This window comes from Nicotiana sylvestris, chromosome 2, assembly GCF_000393655.2.
Source record: "Nicotiana sylvestris chromosome 2, ASM39365v2, whole genome shotgun sequence".
NCBI lineage: Eukaryota > Viridiplantae > Streptophyta > Magnoliopsida > Solanales > Solanaceae > Nicotiana > Nicotiana sylvestris.
The window spans coordinates 15786092-15808171 of record NC_091058.1 but is presented as its reverse complement, the minus strand read 5'-3'; the positions used below and the strand labels follow the sequence as shown (position 1 = coordinate 15808171).

The 22080-nt window shown below is 40.3% G+C and overlaps 1 protein-coding gene across 1 annotated transcript; it reads left to right on the top strand.

The window, feature by feature from the left end:
- Positions 1 to 15480: 15480 nt before the first annotated feature.
- LOC104224324 (uncharacterized) lies at positions 15481 to 20292 on the top strand. The gene is made up of 8 exons (XM_009775946.2): positions 15481 to 15789; positions 15911 to 16003; positions 16959 to 17037; positions 17544 to 17622; positions 18926 to 18965; positions 19051 to 19185; positions 19334 to 19471; positions 19798 to 20292. The coding sequence occupies exons 1-8, from the start codon at positions 15566 to 15568 to the stop codon at positions 20075 to 20077; spliced, it is 1068 nt and encodes a 355-aa protein (XP_009774248.1). The 5' UTR covers positions 15481 to 15565; the 3' UTR covers positions 20078 to 20292.
- The last annotated feature ends 1788 nt before the right edge of the window (positions 20293 to 22080 follow it).

Below are 22080 nucleotides of genomic sequence, written 5' to 3'. Positions count from 1 at the left end.
GATTCGGGATTAAAATAGGTGACTTGGGACACCCTAAATCTCCTAAGTGGCGACTCTGAAATAAAGAAATAAATCCCGTTTCGACTGTCCTTTAATTGGAAAAAACTCCCACGCACCCTTGCGGGGGCGGAAAAAGGAGGTGCGACAAGCACGTTCCAACTCCAAAAATGGCTACGACATCAGTCATGGTAGCCGTTGAAATGTTGAAAAACGGTTTTGTACCAGGCAAGGGTTTGGGTGCATCACTGCAAGGTATTGTGCAACCAGTTTCTTTTCCAAAGAATCTGGATACATTTGGTCTGGGGTTCAAGCCCATAGTTGCATATGTGAGACGAGCTCGCAAAATGAAACAGAAAGCATGGGCACTGCCAAAGCCAATCCCGCGTCTATACAGATCGTTCGTCAGGCCGGGTGTCAGAAAGCAATTATTGTCAAAGGTTCCTGGATCGTTGATTAGTGCTGATGGAGACTTGGAGAACGGATTCAAAAGGTTGTTCGCTGAGGTTAACGTGGTTGAGGTTGGGGAAGGGTCGAGCAAGGCAGATATGCAATTCGTGGGATCACGTGCAAAAGTCAACAACTGGGAAGCCACTCCTCTTCCTATCCGGAGGGAGTCTTGGTAGTGAGTTTTGATTTTCTTTTAGTTGTCTGGATTATTCCAGGGTCTGTAATTCAGATACTATGTTCCGTCCAGTTGGATGTGTTAAAACCCTGTTATCTTTAAATTTAATGAAATGCAGTTGTCCTTTTTCCTTCATTTCTTCTAATTTTATTTTGTTTTCTTCTTTTGTACAGTCCTTTTTATGTTGATATCAATGACATGACCTGCATGAGGAATCTCCGGCCCGGTTTTAAAAGCCAATCTAACTCTGAAATAATAATACAAGAAATTGAGTGTGATGACGAGTTGGAATTTGATGATGATGAAGCCTGTGAAGAAATTAGAAAGGAACTAAGTCATTTTGAGGAAAAGCCCAAACCTAATTTGAACGATACAGAAGCAGTTAATATAGGAGACCAAGATAATGTCCGTGAAACTAAAATAAGTGTCCATCTGGAACCTCAACTCAGGGAGGAGATAATTAAGGCACTATTTGAATACAAAGATGTTTTTGCATGGTCCTATGACGACATGCCGGGTCTAAGCACTGATTTAGTGGTTCACAAATTGCCCACAGACCCGGCATTCCCTCCTGTCAAACAGAAGCTGAGAAAGTTCAAAACAGATATGAGTGTAAAAATCAAAGAGGAGGTTACCAAGCTGTTCGATGCAAAAGTCATTTGGGTCACCCGGTATCCCACCTGGTTAGCCAATGTTGTGCCTGTGCCAAAGAAGGATGGCAAGACCAGGGTGTGTGTTGACTATCGGGATCTCAACAAGGCAAGCCCAAAAGACAATTTCCCATTGCCAAACATCCATATCTTGATTGATAATTGTGCCAAGCATGCGATTGGTTCTTTTGTGGATTGTTATGCGGGTTATCATCAGATTTTAATGGACGAGGAAGACGCAGAAAAGACGGAATTCATCACTCTGTGGGGAATGTACTGCTATCGGGTCATGCCATTTGGTTTGAAGAATGCTGGGGCAACCTATATGAGGGTGATGACAACAATGTTCCATGATATGATACACCGAGAAATCAACGTGTACATGGATGATGTGATAGTGAAGTCTAGAAAGCCATCTGACCATGTCAGGGATCTGAGAAAGTTCTTCCAAAGGCTTCGCAGGTACAATCTCAAGCTTAATCCTGCAAAATGTGCGTTCGGGGTGCCGTCTAGAAAATTGTTGGGGTTCGTAGTCAGCCACCGGGGATATTGAACTAGATCCATCGAAAGTCAAGGCCATCCAGGAATTGCCACCTCCGAGGAACAAGACCGAGGTGATGAGTTTGTTGGGGAGATTGAATTATATCAGCAGGTTCATCGCTCAGCTCACGACAACTTGTGAGCCTATCTTCAAGCTATTAAAGAAAGACTTTGCGGTCAAGTGGACAAATGAATATCAGGAGGCATTTGATAAGATAAAGGGGTATTTGTCAAATCCACCCGTGTTGGTCCCGCCAGAACCAGGGCGACCTTTGATTCTATACTTAACGATATTGGACAATTTATTCGGCTGTGTATTGGGTCAATATGATATCACCGGCAGGAAGGAGAAAGCCATCTATTACCTCAGCAAGAATTTCACACCCTACGAGGTTAAGTATACTCATCTTGAAAGGACATGTTGCGCCCTAACTTGGGTGGCACAGAAGCTGAAATACTATTTGTCATCTTATACTACTTACCTCATATCTCGCTTGGATCCATTGAAGTATATCTTTCAGAAGCCTATGCCCACAGGGAGGCTTGTAAAGTGGCAGATCCTGCTCACAGAGTTTGACATTGTCTATGTGACTCGGACTGCAATGAAAGCACAGGCCTTGGCGGAACATTTGGCCGAGAAACCGGTTGATGACAATTATGAACCTTTGAAAACTTATTTCCCTGACGAAGAGGTAATGCATGCCGATGAGTGGGAACAAGTTGAGAAGCCGGGATGGAAACTCTTCTTTGATGGGGTTGCAAACATGAAGGGTGTGGGAATAGGAGCGGTACTTATTTCTGAAACAGGGCAACACTACCCTGTTACAGCTCAGCTTCGTTTCTATTGTACGAACAACATGGCAGAATATGAGGCATGTATCTTGGGTTTGAGATTAGCTGTAGTTATGGGTGTCCAGGAAGTCTTGGTCATGGGTGACTCGGACCTACTGGTACACCAAATTCAAGGAGAATGGGAAACACGGGACTTAAAGCTTATACCGTACCAACAATGTTTGCATGAGCTTTGTCAGCAGTTTCAGTCAATAGAGTTCAAGCACATTCCAAGGATTCATAATGAAATGGTTGATGTGTTGGCTACTTTGGCGTCGATGTTACACCATCCGGATAAGGCTTACGTGGACCCTTTGCATATTCAGGTCCGCGATCAGCACGCTTATTGTAATGTGGTGGAAGAGGAACTTGATGGTGAGTCATGGTTTCATGACATCAAGGAATATATTAGGATGGGTGTGTATCCGGTACAGGCCACAGGTGATCAGAAACAAACAATTCGACGGTTGGCAAGCGGGTTTTTCCTTAGCGGAGGAGTGTTGTACAAAAGAACTCCAGACCTCGGGTTGTTGAGATGCATTGATGCGAGACAGGCCACATCTATCATGACTGAGGTACATGCCGGAGTTTGTGGACCTCATATGAGCGGGTATGTTTTAGCAAAGAAGATTCTCCGAGCAGGATATTATTGGCTCACGATGGAGCGGGATTGCATCGGCTATGTACGAAAATGTCATCGGTGTCAGGTGCATGGAGATTTGATTCATTCTCCACCCTCGGAGTTACACACGATGTCTGCACCGTGGCCTTTTGTTGCATGGGGCATGGATGTTATTGGGTCAATTGAGCCAGCAGCGTCAAATGTGCACAGATTCATTTTGGTGGCTATAGATTATTTTACCAAGTGGGTAGAGGCTAAAACATTCAAGTTCGTGACCAAGAAAGCTGTAGTGGATTTTGTGCATTCGAACATTATCTGTCGGTTTGGGATACCCAAAGTGATCATTACAGACAATGGAGCTAATCTCAATAGCCATTTGATGAAGGAGACATGTAAGCAGTTCAAGATTACTCATCGTCATTCTACTCCATACCGCCCTAAGGCAAATGGTGCGGTTGAGGCGGCCAATAAGAATATAAAGAAAATACTTCGGAAAATGGTGGAAGGATCTAGACAGTAGCATGAAAAGCTGCCTTTTGCATTGTTGGGATACCGCACCACTGTTCGTACTTCGGTGGGGGCGACTCCGTACTCTTTGGTGTATGGTATGGAAGCAATGATACCCGCAGAAGTGGAAATCCTGTCTCTTCGAATCATTGCGGAGGTTGAGATCGATGATGATGAATGGGTGAAAAGCCTCCTTGAGCAGTTGAGTTTGATTGACGAGAAGAGATTGGCATCAGTGTGTCATGGTTAGTTGTACCAGCAAAGAATGGCAAGAGCGTACAACAAGAAAGTGCGTCCGAGGAAGTTTGAAGTGGGACAGTTAGTGTTGAGACGTATTTTGCCTCATTGGGCCGAAGCAAAAGGAAAGTTCGCTCCAAATTGGCAGGGACCATTTGTCGTAACCAGAGTGTTGTCTAATGGTGCATTATATCTAACAGATGTGGAAGGAAAATGTGTAGAAATGGCCATCAATTCCGATGCGGTCAAGAGATACTATGTATGATTTCTTTATTTTGATTGTACTTGTTTGTATTTGGCATATTTTAAAGATTGAAATGACGAAGGCGTTTTGTTCTGCTATCTAAACACTTTTACCCCTTGTCATCTCCTTTGAGCCTTACTTATTTTCTTTCATATCCCTCTTTCAGAATCAATGGCACCATTAAGAAACGCGGGTGCGGAAGAAAAGAAAATGAAAAGAAAAAGAAAAAGAAAAAGAAAGAAAAGTGAAAAGAAAGGAAGAAAAGAAAGAAAAGAAAAGAAGAAGAAAATTGAAAGTGAAAAGAAGAAAGAAAAGAAAAGAAAAGAAAAGAAAATGAAGAAAAGAAAGGAAAAGAAGAACAGAAAAGAAAAAAACACAACAACGTAGTCTCTATGATGTGAACTACGTTTGACTTGATCCCGAAAGGGTACGTAGGCAGCCTCGCTGAGGTTCAGTCATACCAAAATAAAAATCTAAAAGTCCCCAAGCAAGAAACTGGGGCAGAAGTTCTGGTTGTTGTGAAAGAAATTGGATTCCGAATGTTGTAATTTTAACCCATTTTGAAATTGTTTTGAGCCTTTCATACCCTTTCTTTCTAACCCCATCCAAAGCCCACATTACGGTCCAAAGAAAGACCTTCTGATCAGTTTTTGAGAAATGCTAAGTCAAGCAAGTAAAAGTAATTCCCGTCAGGGGCAACACTCTGGTACAAGCAAGGAGAGAAATTAAAATGAGAGAGTCTTATTGGTGAAACCCCTCACGGGCACCGTAAGGCGATGGGAGTTGAGAGAAATTAAAATGAGAGAGTCTTATTGGTGAAAACCCTCACGGGCACCGTAAGGCAATGGGAGTTGAGAGAAATTAAAATGAGAGAGTCTTATCGATGAAAACCCTTACGGGCACCGTAAGGCGATGTGAGTTGAGAGATGAATGAATGAAAGAGGTATGCTAGTGAAAATCTTTCAAGGCGCCGCAAGATGAACAAGGTTAAGGTTTGGGTAAAGTAATCAAGTGATGGAAATTCTGGGGCAACAAAGTGTGGCGACCAAGAGCTGGGTAGTTGGACAGATTGGGCCGATTAGTCCGAAATGCATGTCATGACCATTGGTACCAGCTTTTCCGGTCAGATAAGTTTCTTTCCCTTTTCTTTTCAGTAGTCATTCGGTTTTGGATTATCCCTATCCTTAACTCGTAAAATCATTGCATTTCATTTCTTTTGGGGTTTTTATCTGTCTAAGATGTTCTATGTTAGTTCTGTGCAAAACAAGCGGGAAGGGATTTCAAAGCTCACTACCAGCTTCCGAAATTGGTAAAGCACAACGTGGCCAGAGCATGTCAGCAACAACCTGATGTAAAGTGGAGTATGGGGAATCACCGGAAGTGTCATCGGTGGGATGATTGGGAAATGTCGTGGGAAGTGCAAAGGTTCCAATAAAAGGTTCAGAGGTGTGAAACAACAACATGGGTACAGAACACTCAGTTTGTCAGAGTCAGGGATTTGAAAGACAAGAAGAAGGCAAGCGATTCTGGGTCAGTTCGGGGAGGCTGGTCAAAATAAAGCAGTACAGTGGAAGGATTTTCAGCAAGAATGCCATCATCTAACCACCATTTTAAACTGACGAAATTTTCTTTGATTGAAACAGGGGCAGAAAAGTCGATTGTATTGGAGAGACCCTCCAGGAGTGAAAAACAAACAGTAATCAGGTTTGACCGTAAAGTGTGGTTTGATTAAATATAAAATAATCATGTATAGCATATGGGAATGTAAGTTGGTTGCAAAGTTCGTATGTTTAGGATAAAATTCAAGTAGAGGTTGTTAGGACCTTCCTGGATAATAAGATGCAGTTCAAAAACCCTTGTAGATAACATGATATAGCGAGAGTAATACCTTAGGCTTGTAATTGTTAGGAGTGGTCAGGACCTTCCTGGATAATAGGATGTAGTTTAAAACCCCTTGTAAATGGCATAATGTAGTGGGAGTAATGCCTTTAGAAAATATAAATTAAGTTCATAATTGTTAGGAATTGTCAGGACCTCCCCAGATAATAGGACTTAGTTTTCAAATTCTTCGTAATAGTTGGTAAATGATTTAGTAACACTCACCCATGGGCCCAGTTACTAAGCTGGGGCAGAAAATTTTCTTTGTTTTTGTATGTTTTGTTGAAGTCAGGATCCCGCTTGGAGAGCAGGGAATACATTCAATCGCAGCAGTCAGGAGCCCACCTGGAGAACAAGGAAGTACAATTTAAAGTTTTAGCTTTCAAAATTCTTTGTTTTGTCTATTTTGTGAAGTCAGGAGCCCGCCTGGATAGCAGGGAATACATTTCAAGTTCAGGAGTCAGGAGTCCGCCTGGAGAGCAGAGAATACATTTCAAGTTCAAAAGTCAGGAGCCCGCCTGGATAGCAGGGAATACATTTCAAGTTCATAAGTCAGGAGCTCGCCTAGAGAGCAGGGAATACATTTCAAGTTCAGAAGTCAGGAGCCCGCCTGGATAGCAGGGAATACATTTCAAGTTCATAAGTCAGGAGCCCGCCTGGAGAGCAGGGAATATATTTCAAGTTCAAAAGTCAGGAGCCCGCCTGGAGAGCAGGGAATACATTTCAAGTTCAGAAGTCAGGAGCCCGCCTGGAGAGCAAGGAATACATTTCAAGTTCAGGAGTCAGGAGCCCGCCCGGATAACGTGGGAATACCTTCAAGTTTGGAAGTCGGGAGCCCATCCGTACAACAAGGGAATACTTTCAAGTCCAAGTCCAGAAGTCGGGAGCCCACCCGTACAACAAGGGAATACATTTAAGTTCAGCAATTTGAAGAAAGGAACAACACCTCAGTTTGTAGTTTGCAATGGCAACAAGGGATTTTACCAAAAGAACACAAGACAACAAAGCAACAAGGAAGTACAAGAACAAGTTTGAGGAATTGAGATAGGATTTCGTAATTCATAGGTCATAGCTTAGTTTAGCTTCTTTTATTTTTGACATAGTGTAATAAGGAAGGTCAGCGAGCAGCAGCAGCAGCAATCGCAGTGAAATCACAGCTCCTGGTAGTCCCAGCTACCAGACACTCCCGAACTACACTAACCTGATTCCTGTTTAGCCCAGAATATGTAGGCAACCTCTGAAGTAGGGTGCGGTCAATTTTTCCAAAAAAATACTTCACACGAAATCTTCAAACAGGGCAAACATCGCTCGTATTTGCTCACTTATCTTTGCACGAAAACTTTTTATGTTTCCGAGCAAAGAGGGGAAGCTGTGAGCACGTGATTTTTGCCCTATATATGAATTATTCCCAAAATTCAAACAAAATGAGCTTTTTCATTATTTTACAATTTTGTAAATTTTGTGTCATTTTCTGTTAATTGTTTGCATTTTTGTGCATTTTAATTCATATGAAAATACAAAAAAAAAATATTGGCATTTGCATTTAGGATTTAACTTCATATTTTAGGATTAATTGGGGGTTAATTTGTTTTAGAACAAAATATAAAGAAAATAGAAAAAATAGTCCACTTTTGCATTTTTAATTGTTAATTGTTGAATTTGTCACGAAATAGATTTTAAATAATTTTAGGAGTTAATTAGTTTAACTTTGAGATATATTAGGACTCTATTTTACTTTTTGCATTTTTATAAAATCTGAAAAAATACAAAAAAACATAATGAAATACAAAAATAGATAAAAGAAATAAAGAGAATACAAATAAAAAGGGAGAAGTGGACAGGTACAATGAAGTGGGCCGTTTAATTCGTTTCTTCAGCCCAAATACACACCCGAAATGACCCAACCCAGTATCCTCTACCCGATCTGCCCATTTGCATAACTAAAACGACGTCATTTGGCGTCGATCAATCCAGGCCGTCAAGGTTAATCAATCCAACGGTGGAGAAGTGGGATCTTATTAGTATAAGACTGTCCGAACCCCTTCACCCCCTATCTCGTCTCTCAGAACTCACCCCTACACAAACCCTAGAGACGCCGCCTCTATACGCTCCGTCAAGCTCGCCGGCGGCGACAACGGTAACCACTCCAATCCAGACCAAAATAACACCCTAGAATCTCCTCTTCTCCCTCATCTCGAATCTGGCCATAGCATTCCTCGAATCATAGCCGAACGATTCGAATCTTGAAGCGAAGTTTTCCGGCCAAAACCCAAATTCGTCTAAACCTCCCCAAAATCACACCACATACTCCTCTCACCACCCTTTTCCTAAACCTTTGACTAATTTCCTTCGAATCCCACTGGATTGCCGCGAATTTTGGATCTAGGGTTTCTGTCGACGTTTCTGGAATTTCTCGGGTTAGCCAAGGGCCCATATGGTTTCAAGTTGTATTATGTGAGCGTTCTTGGAAAGAACAAGAACATAATATTGTTTGGAAACCAAGTGAGAAGTCAGTTGAGTCGAAGGTTTGAAATCAGTGAGTTTCTCTCTTCATTGTATTTTCGAATTGTCCTCTCTTCTTGACGATTTTGCTTCATTAATTGATCTGGATTCGGTGTTATCTATCTAGGGTTAGTAATTGAAGTTTTTCTTATTTGATTGTTGTTCGAGTTCTGTTAAATATTAATTTTGTCATTAGTATAAGAATTAGTTCTTGTTCAGTGTTTAGTTTAGTTTAAATTTTGATGTTTCATTTTTTTCAAGTTGATTTGAATTTCATGTACAATTGGAGTCTGTGATGATAGGTTTAATTCTCGTTTTAGTTAGTTAATTTCTTCACTTTGATTTAGTTGCTAAGAATAGTTCATTAATAGGTTTAACTTCGTATTTAGCTTAATATGTCTAGCTAGTTTGATTTTAGGTGATTATCTGCTTATGAACATTTGATTTAGAGTTAGTTTAATTAAACCATAGTTTTAACTGAGGTGAAGGGTTGGTCAGTTTGGGGTAAATAACAGGGCATTGCAAGGGTAGTTTAGGAATGATAGGGTAAAGAATCTTGTAGTTGTTACTTGAAATTCCTAGAGCATTCTCGAAGGGGTTTTAGGGTGAGAATTCAGAAAGTAATTGCACTTACTTGAGGAACAAGTCAATGACTAAAGGACTAATCTGAAAATAAATAAGGGACTGAATTATAAACAGAAATTAAGGGGCTGCCCTCATCTTTGTCTATAAAAGGCATGCCTCTTTGCCTTAACAAAGAGGTGGCAACCAAAAAAAATTCCCCCAAAACTCTCCCTAATCTCAGATCTAATTTTGAAATTTAAGCATTCAAAACCCCCAAAAAAAGATAGAAAACCTCTAGAAAAACCAAAAATAATCAGGAAGTATTGTTCTAATGAAAAATTAACAAGTTAGTTCCGGGATTGGTGCTGGGTCTACTTGAGTTTTGCAAGTGTATTTGGTTCACTATTGGTTTTAATCATCTCTAACTGATTCCTGGGCTAATTGAATACTGATTTTGTTGTTGTGGTTTGCTGTAAAAACTGCTGCTGATATTCTCTTCTTCTTCTTACATTTCATATCCAGGTACACATTCAAAATTCTGATGTAATTATGAGCTTGAACATGGAATAAATTGCACACTTACTTGGTTCTGAGAACTGTTGCTGGCTGTTGGATTTAAATGGATGTTAGAATTGTTAAGCATAGTTGAGTAGTGATTTGTTGTACATAAACTTTGGATTTATTTTTATTCATGGACTGTTAGCTGATTCAAGGTCTTCTGATGCGAATTTTGTAGTCATTAGGTGATAATTGGATCTGATTTAAACTTCTAGTTGATATTATTGAATGTTAATTGAAGCTACTGAATTCAAAGTAGAAGTTTAACTACAAACTGAAAATTGATTTGAGCCCAGTCATGATTTAATGTTGAGGTCAGCTCAGATGTGATAATAGTTTAACTAGACTAGGTCAGTAATATGGCTGTTCACCGTTTTAACATATACATAAGAATAAGTGTTCTGGACTTAGTTAATATGTGTATTTGAATTGTTATCGTTGAATTAACGTTAGGATTTGTGAGTATTCAGATTCATGGAATTGGTTCACTGAGTTTAGTAGTTTGCTTTAGTTAATAACCTCCCTTTATTTGATCAACACCTTCAAATAAATACCTTCAGTTATTTGCATGCCTGAGTATGAAGCTACAATCAAAACAATCAATACTAGCTTGAATTAAGTGAATAAACTTGAGACAACCCAGGAGTAATTGCTCAATTCGAATTGTTGCGTCTGGGCTTTTGACCCAATATAGTTTTCAGTCCTTGAATGAGCAGCCCAGGCCCATCTCTGATGGCCGTGTATATTTGGGTCCAGGCTGAAATCAGCGCATAGCCCATCATTGGCGTGGGCATGAGCGTAACACTCTCTTCGTTGGGCTTGTCTTAGAGCCCGATGGCTTTGGTGCAGATTTATTATGTGGTTTGCCTTAGTCCAACAACAAATTAATTAGGACCTTGCTTTTATCTGTAGAGACAATAAAGGTAGAAAATCATAGTCTCTTTAGGATTGGCCTTTAAATAAAAATGAGATGAGCCTCGCCGAATAAAAATGCAAAATTGCGGGGCCTTCAATAAATATTTGTTTTAAAATACTTAGATTTAGGGACGAGCCATTTAGCGAATTTCAAGGCCTTCCCCAAAGATAATAACGCGTTAGACTCTTTAGGCGCGATTTTAATAAAATTACATTCTTAAATTCGGGTGTGCATTTCATGCGACCCAAATCCAAATCCTAAAACGTTATATAAAAATGTGTCAAGGATCCGGGTGCATTTCATGTGACGTGATCCGAAAACACGTTTGTTAAACGACGTTCACTTTCTTAAATTTTTTAATTAAAGCAGTAAATGATCTTTAAAATTGGCATATAAGTTCAACATGTATTAAAATCAGATAAAAAGCTAAACACGACAGTTGAGCGACCGTGCTAGGACCACAGAACCCAGGAATGCCTAACACCTTCTCCCGGGTTAACAGAATTCCTTACTCGGATTTTTGGTTTGCGAACTGTTAACAGAGTCATATGTTCCTCGGTTCGGGATTCAACCGATGACTTGGGACACCATTAATATCCCAAGTGGCGACTCTGAACAAATAATAATAAATCCCGTTCTGATTATCCTTTAAGTGGAAAAACTCTTTTACGCTCTTGCGGGTGTAGGTAAAAAAGGAGGTGTGACAAACTTCAGCTCTAGAGCTGATGTTTTGTTTTGTAACTGGCGAATTTTAGCTCTAGAGCTGAAGTTTTTGTTTTTTAACTGACGAACTTCAGCTGTAGAGTTGAAGTTTTTATTTTGTAACTAACAAACTTCAGCTCTAGAGCTGGAGCTTTTGTTTTAAGTTTTTGTTTTGTAACTGGCGAACTTCAGCTCTAGAGCTGAAGTTTTTGTTTTTGTAACTGGCAAACTTCAGTTCTAGAGCTGAAGTTTTTGTTTTGTAACTGGCGAACTTCAGCTCTAGAGCTGAAGTTATTTAGTTCATTTGTAAAAACTTCAGCACTATATAAGCAATGGACATTTTATTTCTTATTGCATACAACTATACAAGTAACTTGGTATTTCCTTGTCATCGGAAATATGCTAAATTTGTGATGAATTGCTTTCACTTCAGCCTGAAGTTAAGGGTGAAAAAGGACATGGTGCCAAACAATGACCACTTGCAGATCCATTCGTGTTTCTTGACTGGAATATAGTAGTGTAAGAAAATTTTCATCTTATTATTGAACCAGATATGTCTACACAAAATTTTAATAACTGAAGTTTCATAGCAGGACCAATAGCAGCAGAAGAAAGAAGAAAAAGAAGAAAACGAAGGAGGAGAAGGAGAAGGAGAAAGAGGGCTGAAGTTATTTAAAAAGTGGGTACAAGTTACAACAACAACAACATCCCAGTATAATTCCACAAGTGGGGTCTGGGGAGGGTAATATGTACGCAAACCTTACCCCTACCCCGAGGGGCAGAGAGGTTGTTTCCAGGAGACCCTCGGCTCAAGAGAGCAACAAGAGACAATATATTAGTACTATCAATAGACTCATAATAAATAACATAAAATAAAAAATAACAACAATATACAAAATATAGGAAATACGAAAAGGATGGAGAAAAGGATGTAAGGTATACTAATATCCAACAGATACAACCCTACATCAGTAGCTGATCAGTAACATCCTAAGACTAACTCCTAAATGACTAGTCTCACTCTAGTGCGCTGTAGTAATATTCACAAACTACCCTCTAACCTACAACCTTAATGCTCGACCTCCACAATTCCCTATCAAGGGCCATGTCCTCAGAAATCCTAAGTCGTGCCATGTCCTGCCTGATCACCTCCCCCAATACTTCTTAGGTCTCCCTCTACCTCTCCTCATACCCACCACAGCCAGTCGCTCACACCTCTTCACTAGTGCATCAGTGCTCCTCCTCTGAATGTGCCCGAACCATCTGAATCTTGCTTCTCGCATCTTGTCCTCTATGGGGGCCACACCCACCTTCTCTCGAATATCTTCATTCCTAATCTTGTCCATCCTTGTATGCCCACACATCTACCTCAGCATCTTCATCTCTGCTACTTTCATCTTCTGGATGTGTGAATTTTTAACCGGCCAACACTCGGTCCCATACAATATAGCAGGCCTAACCACTACTCTATAAAACTTACCTTTTAGTAACGGTGGTACTTTCTTGTCACACAAGACTCACGTTGCTAACCTCCACTTCATCCATCCCACCCCTATACAATGTGTGACATCCTCGTCGATCTCCCCAGTCCCCTGAATAACTGACCCAAGGTACTTGAAACTACCCCTCTTAGGGATAACTTGAGAGTCGAGCCTCACTTCCACTCCTGCTTCCGTCGGCTCGGCCCCAAATTTGCACTCGAGGTATTCTGTATTCGTCCTGCTCAGCTTGAAACCTTTAGACTCAAGGGCATGTCTCCAAACCTCTATCCTCTCGTTGACGCCGCGTCGTGTTTCGTCAATTAGGAATATGTCATCAGCGAATAGCATGCACCATGGCACCTCCCCTTGAATATGATGCGTTATGGCATCCATCACCAGGGCAAATAGGAAAGGGCTGAACGCAGACCCTTGGTGCAACCCCGTAACAACCGGAAAATGGTCGGAGTCGCCTCCTACTGTCCTAACCCGAGTCTTAGCTCCATCATACATGTCTTTAATCACCCTAATGTAGTCAACCGGGACCCCTTTAACCTCTAGGCATCTCCATAGGACCTCCCTAGGAACCCTGTCGTACGCTTTCTCTAGATCGATAAACACCATGTGGAGATCCTTCTTCTTATCCCTATATTGTTCCATCATCCTCCTAATAAGGTGGATAGCTTCTGTGGTAGATCGCCCCGGCATGAACCCGAACTAGTTATCTAAAATAGACACCGTCCTTCGCACTCTCATTTCTACCACTCTCTCCCAGACTTTCATGGTATGACTCAGTAATTTAATACCACTATAGTTGTTACAGCTCTGAACATCGCCTTTATTCTTATACAGCGGAACCATTGTACTCCACCTCCACTCTTCAGGTATCTTATTAGTTTTGAGTATAACATTAAACAACCCAGTAAGCCATTCAAAGCCTGCTCTACCCACACACCTCCAAAGTTCAACCGGAATTTCGTCTGGCCCGGTAGTTCTGCCCCTCCTCATCGTACGCATTGCCTCCATGACCTGATCGATCTCAATGTCCCTACAATAACTTAATTCATGGGGGCTGTTGGCATTCCTCAATTCACCTAGCATAATATCCTGATCCCCTTCTTCATTTAGAAGATGAAAGTAGGTCTGACATCTCCTCTTAATCTGGTCATCCCCCATTAAAACTTTGTCGTCATCATTTTTTATGCACCTCACTTGGTCCAGATCCCGAGTCGTCTTCTCTCTCACCTTAGCGAGTCGGAATAACTTCTTCTCCCCTCCTTTGTTCCCTAGTTCCTCATACAAACGAGCAAAAGTTATCGTCTTAGCCTCCATTACTGCCATATTCGCCTCCTTCCTAGCTACCTTATATCTCTCATTGTTCGCTCTCTTCTCCTCCTCTCCAGAGCTCCCTACGAACCGCAGGTACGCCGCCTTCTTCGCTTCCACTTTATCTTGGACAACTGCATTCCACTACCAATCTCCTTTGTGGCCACCGGTGCGTCCTGAAGATATCCCTAACACCTCTCTCGCCACCTTCCTTATACAATCAGCCGTCGTCGACCACATAGTATTTGCGTCCCCACTACTTCTCCAAGCTCCCATTGCCGATAACCTTCTTTCCAACTCCTGAGCTTTATCTTTAGTCAAGGCGCCCCACCTAATCCTCGGACAGCCTCGTACTGACCTCTTCTTCCTCCTTATCCTAATACCAATGTCCATCACCAAAAGCCTATGTTGCGTTGCTAGGGTCTCACCTGGGATAATTTTGCAATCCTCGCACAACCTTATGTCGCATCTCCTGAGGAGGAGATAGTCAATCTGAGTCTTCGCCACCAAACTTTTGTAAGTAATCAAATGCTCATCCCGCTTCGGAAAACTTGAGTTCGCAATCACTAGATCGAATGCCTTGGCAAAGTCCAACAACGAAGTGCCCCCTCCGTTCCGCTCCTTGACACCAAAGCTACCATGCACCTCAGTATAACCAACTGCAGACGACCCAATATGACCATTGAAATCTCCTCCTATGAATAACCTCTCCGAAGGTGGAATACTACGAACGATGCCATCCAACCCCTCCCAAAAACGCCTTTTAATCTCCTCATCCAAGCCTACTTGCGGCGCGTACGCGCTAACGACATTTAAAGTGACCATCAATTTAATAGTCATTAGTCTATCATTCACCCGACTGACCTCTACCACCGACTCTCTAAGATGGTTATCTACCAGGATACCCACTTCATTCTTACCCCTCAGGACTCCAGAGTACCATAACTTATACTCATCCACGTTTTTCGCCCTCGATCCAACTCACCTAGTCTCCTGGACACACGCTATATTAATCTTTCTCTTCTGAAGTATCTTCGCCAACTCTATAGACTTACTCGTTAGCGAACCTATGTTCCATGACCCGATTCTCAACCTATAGGCTCCCTTGCCCCCTCTACCTCCCCTACCTCCCGTCCCACACCCTGACCCGGGCCCCACACTCTGCCCCACTCGTACGTGGGTGCAAGTTAAAAGTTTAAAAAAATGGTTATAGGTTAAACGGGACGACCAAATAGGGCGCCCCGTGCAATTTTTACCTAATACGGGCCTTATATTATTGAGCCCAAAGCGCTTCGGGATGGGCTTGGAGCTTTCGGCTTTCCACTTAACTGAGAGACCAGTACCTCTGATTAACCGCTTCCTGAAAGTTTCAGAGTAGAGCCATTTTAATGGAGATTTGCCGGCTACCAAGCCAGCCGGCGTTAATTCAACTCCGGCAGGGTCAAACTGCCGGTGTTCCCTTAATTAAAACGCCATCGTTTTGCCCCTATATCAGGTGCAGTCTAGGTTACGAATCGAACACTAAGAAATCAGATTCCAAAAATGAAATGTTCATCCTGGGAATGGGTTTCGTAGGACAATTCTTGGCCGCAGATTTGAATCGCGACGGATGGTAAATATACCTTCTACTTTATCTCTTTTCCTCTTTTCGTACTAGTTGAAGTCGTGAAAAAAGCGAGCTGTTAATATATATTGGAGATTGACCATTTATATAACATATGTGAATTGTGTAGGGAAGTTACAGGAAGTTGTACTACTACTGCCCGGAAACAGAAATTAGAGGAAATGGGGTTCCATGCTCATATATTTGACGCCAATGAACCACAGTGAGTTTTCCTGACCCCCCCCCCCCCCCCCCAAACCAACTCCCCTCATGAATATCCATTGGTCAAAATGAAGTCATATACATTCCTCTTTAAGTAATGGGAATGGGAGGGCGGAGGGGACGCTGGGGCTTCTATTACTGCTCCATGGCTAGTGTAGGTAGCTTTCCCCTTGAACTTGTGTGATCTATGTGTCACCAAAGGAGCCCTCAACTTTATCATAATAACATATAAAGGTAGTTTGTCGCCGCAAATTTTGTCAAAAGCTGAATATGAATGAACCAACCCATCTGGTTGCAGGTGGTCATTTCCTGAATTCCTCATGTATCAGTTTAGGGATGAGTGACTGCCTTGGGATTTTATTATGCATGATACTACCGATTCCTGGTCAAAGGCTAAAATGGCCAGAAAAAAGACAGGCTTGTTCTCATCTAAGGACCTACTATAATATAATGAAAACAACAGTAGAAACGTTGAAATCTAAGAAGCTAATGAAAAGAGGGAAATCACGTGGCTATACTTAACTAGGTAAGTGAAATCTTAATTATAAATGCAATAATTCTTAAACTTTGAATTGGTGGAGAATCAGAAGATTTGAAATAAAGACTTTAATAGCCAAGAACTCCGAAACTGATCACTGGTCGTCCCTTTTGAGTTTACCCCTTTACTGATTACTTAGCTGAGGGAAGTGAATGATAAATTTCTTTGTTATAGATCAAATTATGCCTCTTTGGCAGTTCTTCTCTCACTTTTTCTGTAACAGTTACTTTCATCCTAATGAGGTCAAAGTTTGGTCCTTTTTCGTATATCTTGACTAATGTGTCGATAAATTTTGGGTCTACGCGTGAGTGTTAGCGGTCACATATTTAAACTTCCATGTTTGTAGGTAGGTTTTTAGAAGAAACCCTGTTCCTATCTTTCCCTCTGTTCTAATTAGTATTTCTGCTCTATCTTTCAGACTTGAGGTCCTTGATATCGTGAAATGCCACTCACACCTTCTAATCTCCATCCCTCCAGTTTTGGGTGTTGGTGATCCGGTAAATTTGCTCAATATTATGCTACAGTTTTAGTAAGCAATATGACAGGCATAGGCAGTGTTAATTGTAGAGACCTCCCATGTCACCATATTTGTTGATGGATGTTAATCATAAATGTTCCTCAATGACCTTTTCTCTGTCATGATATGAATATGAACTATGCGTTAAAAATAAAATCTAAAATAGGGAAGTTAATTATGGTAAAAATAAAATTCTGCTTCTTTAGGTGTTAGAGTTCTTGTTAGGGACAGTCTCGATATTATGTTCAACAGTTAGGAACATCGTTAAATCAAACATTGTTAATTTTTGAATGTAACAATACCTTATAAAAAACACTTTTGAATCTAACAATAAGGTAAGTTCATGCACAGAAGCCATAAAACTTGGGACCTTCAAAAAACTGTTGAATCCGGAAGCGAGCTGTAAGATACCATGAAAAGCTTATGAAGTTTTTTACTTACCTTTCTACTTGCTTTTATGTCCATTAATAGTTGTGTGTACTGCAGATGCTTCAGCATAAAGAGCTGCTAAAAGAAAGACTGAAGGATGGTAACCTCCAGTGGCTTGGTTACTTGTCATCAACGAGTACGTTATTCTGTCACTAATGCTGGAAGCTATGTGCATTTGTATTATTCAAAAGTCTGATTTTGACCTAACAATATTATTAAGGTGAACTGAAAATCCGTTTTTCTTCAAGATCTCCTCTCCAAAAGTACTTGGTTCATTCTTTTTCTTCATCTTTTTTTCTCCTTATAGAAAGGAAAAAATTGTTTTGACAAGTAGGAAATTACGTAAATGTGACTTTACTTTCTCTAAGGAAATAACAACTATATCGGAGAAAAAATGGATCTCTTTCAAGCCATTGGTTGAATGAAGATGTTCATGTACTTCATTTTCTTTTTCCCTTGGAGAGATTAGTTTCTCAATTCAGGTGTTACAGCAACATTTGAAAACAAAAACAACATAAAAGAGCAACCTTAATTGTTTTTCTTGGCTTTCATTGAAATTAAATGCCAGCTGAGTTCTTATTGCTTCTTTGCTCAAGTCCATTGAATTATACTTCTTTGGTTTGTAGTCACTTATCAAATGAATGGCTAAAAAATAAAAAATGACTTATATGGCTCAATGTGTTTACCTTTTACATTTTGAGAAGTATATCTACCTATTTCTATTTTAAATCTTTGGATAAGGTTACCCACACCTATTTCTCTAAAGTTTCCAAAAGTAAGGAATGTTGAAATATACCATCCCCTTTCTGAAAAGCTAAACCTGATTTGTCCCCAGCTTTATTATAATAAAATATTTTGGTGGACTATTATATTGAGGTTGGTATAGTAGAAGTAGTTTAATAAATCATTTGAGATGTGAACAAATGGAACAATTTGTAGGAGTGGTGTCAAATCAAGTTAGAAACAATATATGAATTAGTATTAAGCTTATATTGATCTAAATTACTCGAGGGAAAAAACTTTTGAAAAATGTATATTTTTAGCTGCTCCCTAAAATAATATCCGATAAAATGTGTATTTTTTGTACACGTGTGTATTACATACATATAATATACATATTTTATACATTTTTTTGGCTAGCGAATGCAACTAGTTAAGGTCGATCAGCCAATGTCGTATTGTGCCAAAAACTTTTCTATTGAAGAAAGAGCTCAAGTTTTTGGGAAGCTAAAAATGAAGGAGGTCGGCTTATATTGAGATGGAGGGAGTACCAGTATATTTCTGGTTATATATTCTCAAAAGAACATATATCCCATGTGACATGCTAGCTTCTTTCCTTGGATAAACTCATAGGTATTTACATTGCTACATGGTAAAAGATTCTTTAAACAGACTTTATGCGCAAAGTATGTTGAACGTTTTTTCTTTTGGACTAATAGGTGTTTATGGCGACTCTGGTGGTGCATGGGTTGATGAAGAGTAAGTTTACATGAATCAAGCTCTTAAATCTCTTTGGTGCATTCAGATTAGTCATCCTAGATTTATGCATATTATCATATGGCAGGTTTCCACCGAGGTCGATAACTGAATCGGCAAAAGCAAGGATAGCTGCTGAGGAAGGGTGGTTACATTTGGCTTGTGATGTGGGAGTCACTGTCCAAATATTTCGACTGGGTGGCATATATGGTCCTGGTAGAAGGTTGTGAAGTGTATAAATAGCTATGATTGGTTACTCTATTTGGACATTGCAATTGTATTTCCTCAAAGTATATTACAAGCTAGCACTTTGTATGAGGAACACTTTTGATTTAATTGCTCGCTGATCCTTTAGATGCCATGTTATGCAGTGCTATTGACACCATTCTCAAGCAGGAGTCTCTGTCAAAAGGTCAGATGATGAGATTTTCTAGGCATTATACATCGCGTATTCACGTTGCTGATATCTGCCAGACACTTAAGGCGAGCATTCAGAGGCCATCTCCTCGGTACGTTTGCTCACCCAATTAGATTGTCTCAAATGGTAAAATTACACGATTATGTTAATGAAGCTTCCTTCTCCCTTTTATTTTTCCAAGTTAATTCTTGTCTACTGCTGTGTTGATCAATTAAATTATGCCTCTGAAGTTGGTAATAGTTTGACTGGCATGAAACTGGTGTAGACGCTTTTAGCTCACTTGTGTATTTGCTTCTGCTCGTGGTTTCTATGTGCAATAACTTCTAGGTCATTTTGATGATTGAACTTTTCGAATTCTATGTAATTAGCTTCTTAATTTCATCTTTAATCAATTGATTGTCTGGTTTGGCATTTCAGGAAGATATACAACGTAGTTGATGATGACCCTGCTCCTAGAGAGCAGGTATTTACGTTTGCTAGGAACTTGGCTGAGAAGAAATGGCCAGGCCACTTAACTTTAAACAAGTCTTCTGAAGACGCGGCGTCTCTAAATCCACAGGAAGCATCAAGGGGAGAGAAGCGAGTCTCTAATAAACGCATTAAATCAGAACTGGGAGTGAGACTGCTTTACCCTACGTATGAATCTGGATTGCGTAGCATCATTGAGCACATGGAGAATCCATTTCGCCAAAGTTGAACCAAAGGCTGATTTAGGATTTGAACTTTATGGGTTCAAATTCAGAATTCTGTCATGCATCTAATTTATTGGGTTCAAAGTCTGTTTTTTGCACTTATTTGAAGAAATCAGCTAACCAGGGAGATCTGCTATGGATGAGAAGCTGTAGATCTAGGTTAGGGAGAAGAAATGTGATTCGATATTTCAGAGGAAGAAGAAGAAGTTGGTTTTCAGTATCTGTACATGCAAATATATAAAATCTAACTCTAATCCTTAACTAGAGTTAAAACTAAAGCTAACTTGAGTTACACTAACTCTATTCTAAGGTAAGTTAGTTACAACTAATCTAACTAATTGATGAAGCTTAACCACCACAATTATTGCTAATCTCAACACTCCCCCTCAAGCTGATGGGTATGAACAAATTTTCAACCCCAGCTTGCTAAACAAAGAATAGTGCTGGACCTTCCCTAGACCTTTAGTGAGTATATCTGTCAATTGCAACTTGGTGTTAATGTGATGAGTCTGGATAAGGCCTTGCTGTAGCTTTTCTAGCACAAAATGACAATCAATGTAAATGTGTTTTGTCCGCTCATGAAAAATGGGATTTGCAGCTATCTGAATAGTTGTTTTACTGTCACAATGCAAGGGAATAGGCAGTTGAATCTGGATTCCCAACTCTTTGAACAATCTTACTAACCATGACACTTCTGCCACTGTGGAGGCCATACTTCTGAACTCTGCTTTTGCTGAACTTCTGGAGACTGTGTTTTGTTTCTTAGACTTCCATGATATCAAGGAATTGCCAAATTTGACTAGATACCCAATGACCGATTTCCTGGACTGAGGACAAGAAGCCCAGTCTGAGTCACAAAATGCAACCAAGCTCTTAGATTGCTATGAAGACATCAATAAGCTTTATGAAGACATCAATAAGCCTAATCCTGGTGCATTTTTGACATACCTGATTACCCTCAATGTTGCATCCATAAGCGATCTCTTAGGTTTATCCATGAATTGACTTAGAACCTGAACAACATAGGCTATATCAGGCCTTGTCATGGTTAAGTATAGCCACCTGCCCACTAAGCTTTGATAAGGTTCAGGATTAGGTAACACATTGTCCTTCACTCCTGCACTTGTGGCATCCTCAGAGCCCAAGACAACTTCATCAAATTCTGCTGTAGTTAGCCTTTGATTGCACTCTAATGGAGTGGATGCTGGCTTAGCTCCCCTAGCCCAGAATTAGCTATCAAGTCAAGTGCATATTTCCTCTGATTCATTAGAATGCTAGCCTTGATGCGAGCAAATTCTATGCCCAAAAAGAATCTAAGCTCCCCTAAATCTTTCATTTTGAACTTCTTCTGCAGATTTTCCCTAGCAGACTGAATTTGGTTAGGATCATTTCTTGTAACTAGGAGGTCATCTACATAGACTAGAATGACAACCAAAGTTGAGCCTCTATGTTGTGTAAACAAAGAGTAGTCAAAATGACTTGAACAAATCCCAAATCTCTAAGTCTTCTGTCAACTTCAAGTTCCATTATCTTGAAGCATGTTTCAAGCCATAGAGTGACTTCTTTAGCATGCACACCTTGTTCTTGGACTCCCCATTAATGTTGTACCCTTGTGGTAGATGCTTGTACACTTCTTCAAATAAGTCACCTTGCAAGAATGCATTGTGCACATTCATTTGATAAATGTGCCAATGTCTAGAGGCTGTTACTACTATGACTGATCTAACAGTGACCATCTTGGCCACTGATGAGAATATTTCCTTGTAGTCTAGGCCTTCCTTTTTGACTGAAACCTTTGGCTACAAGTCTAGCTTTGAGTCTCTCCACCTTACCATCAGCTTGGCACTTCACTTTGTATACCCATTTACATCCTATAGGAACTTTATGTGCAAGCAGATCAAAAACATCCCATGTGTTGTTTTCTTATAATGTTGTGACTTCCTGTTGCATAGCAGCTACCCATCTTTCATTTTTTGAAGCTTCATGATAATGCCTGGGTTCAACTATA

Coding starts and splice junctions, on each gene's coding strand:
- LOC104224324 (XM_009775946.2), top strand. CDS start 15,566: ATGGAGATTTGCCGGCTACCAAGCCAGCCGGCGTTAATTCAACTCCGG. Junction 17,623..18,925: donor TGGTTACTTGTCATCAACGA/GTACGTTATTCT, acceptor TTGGACTAATAG/GTGTTTATGGCGACTCTGGT. Junction 19,472..19,797: donor ATTCAGAGGCCATCTCCTCG/GTACGTTTGCTC, acceptor TTGGCATTTCAG/GAAGATATACAACGTAGTTG.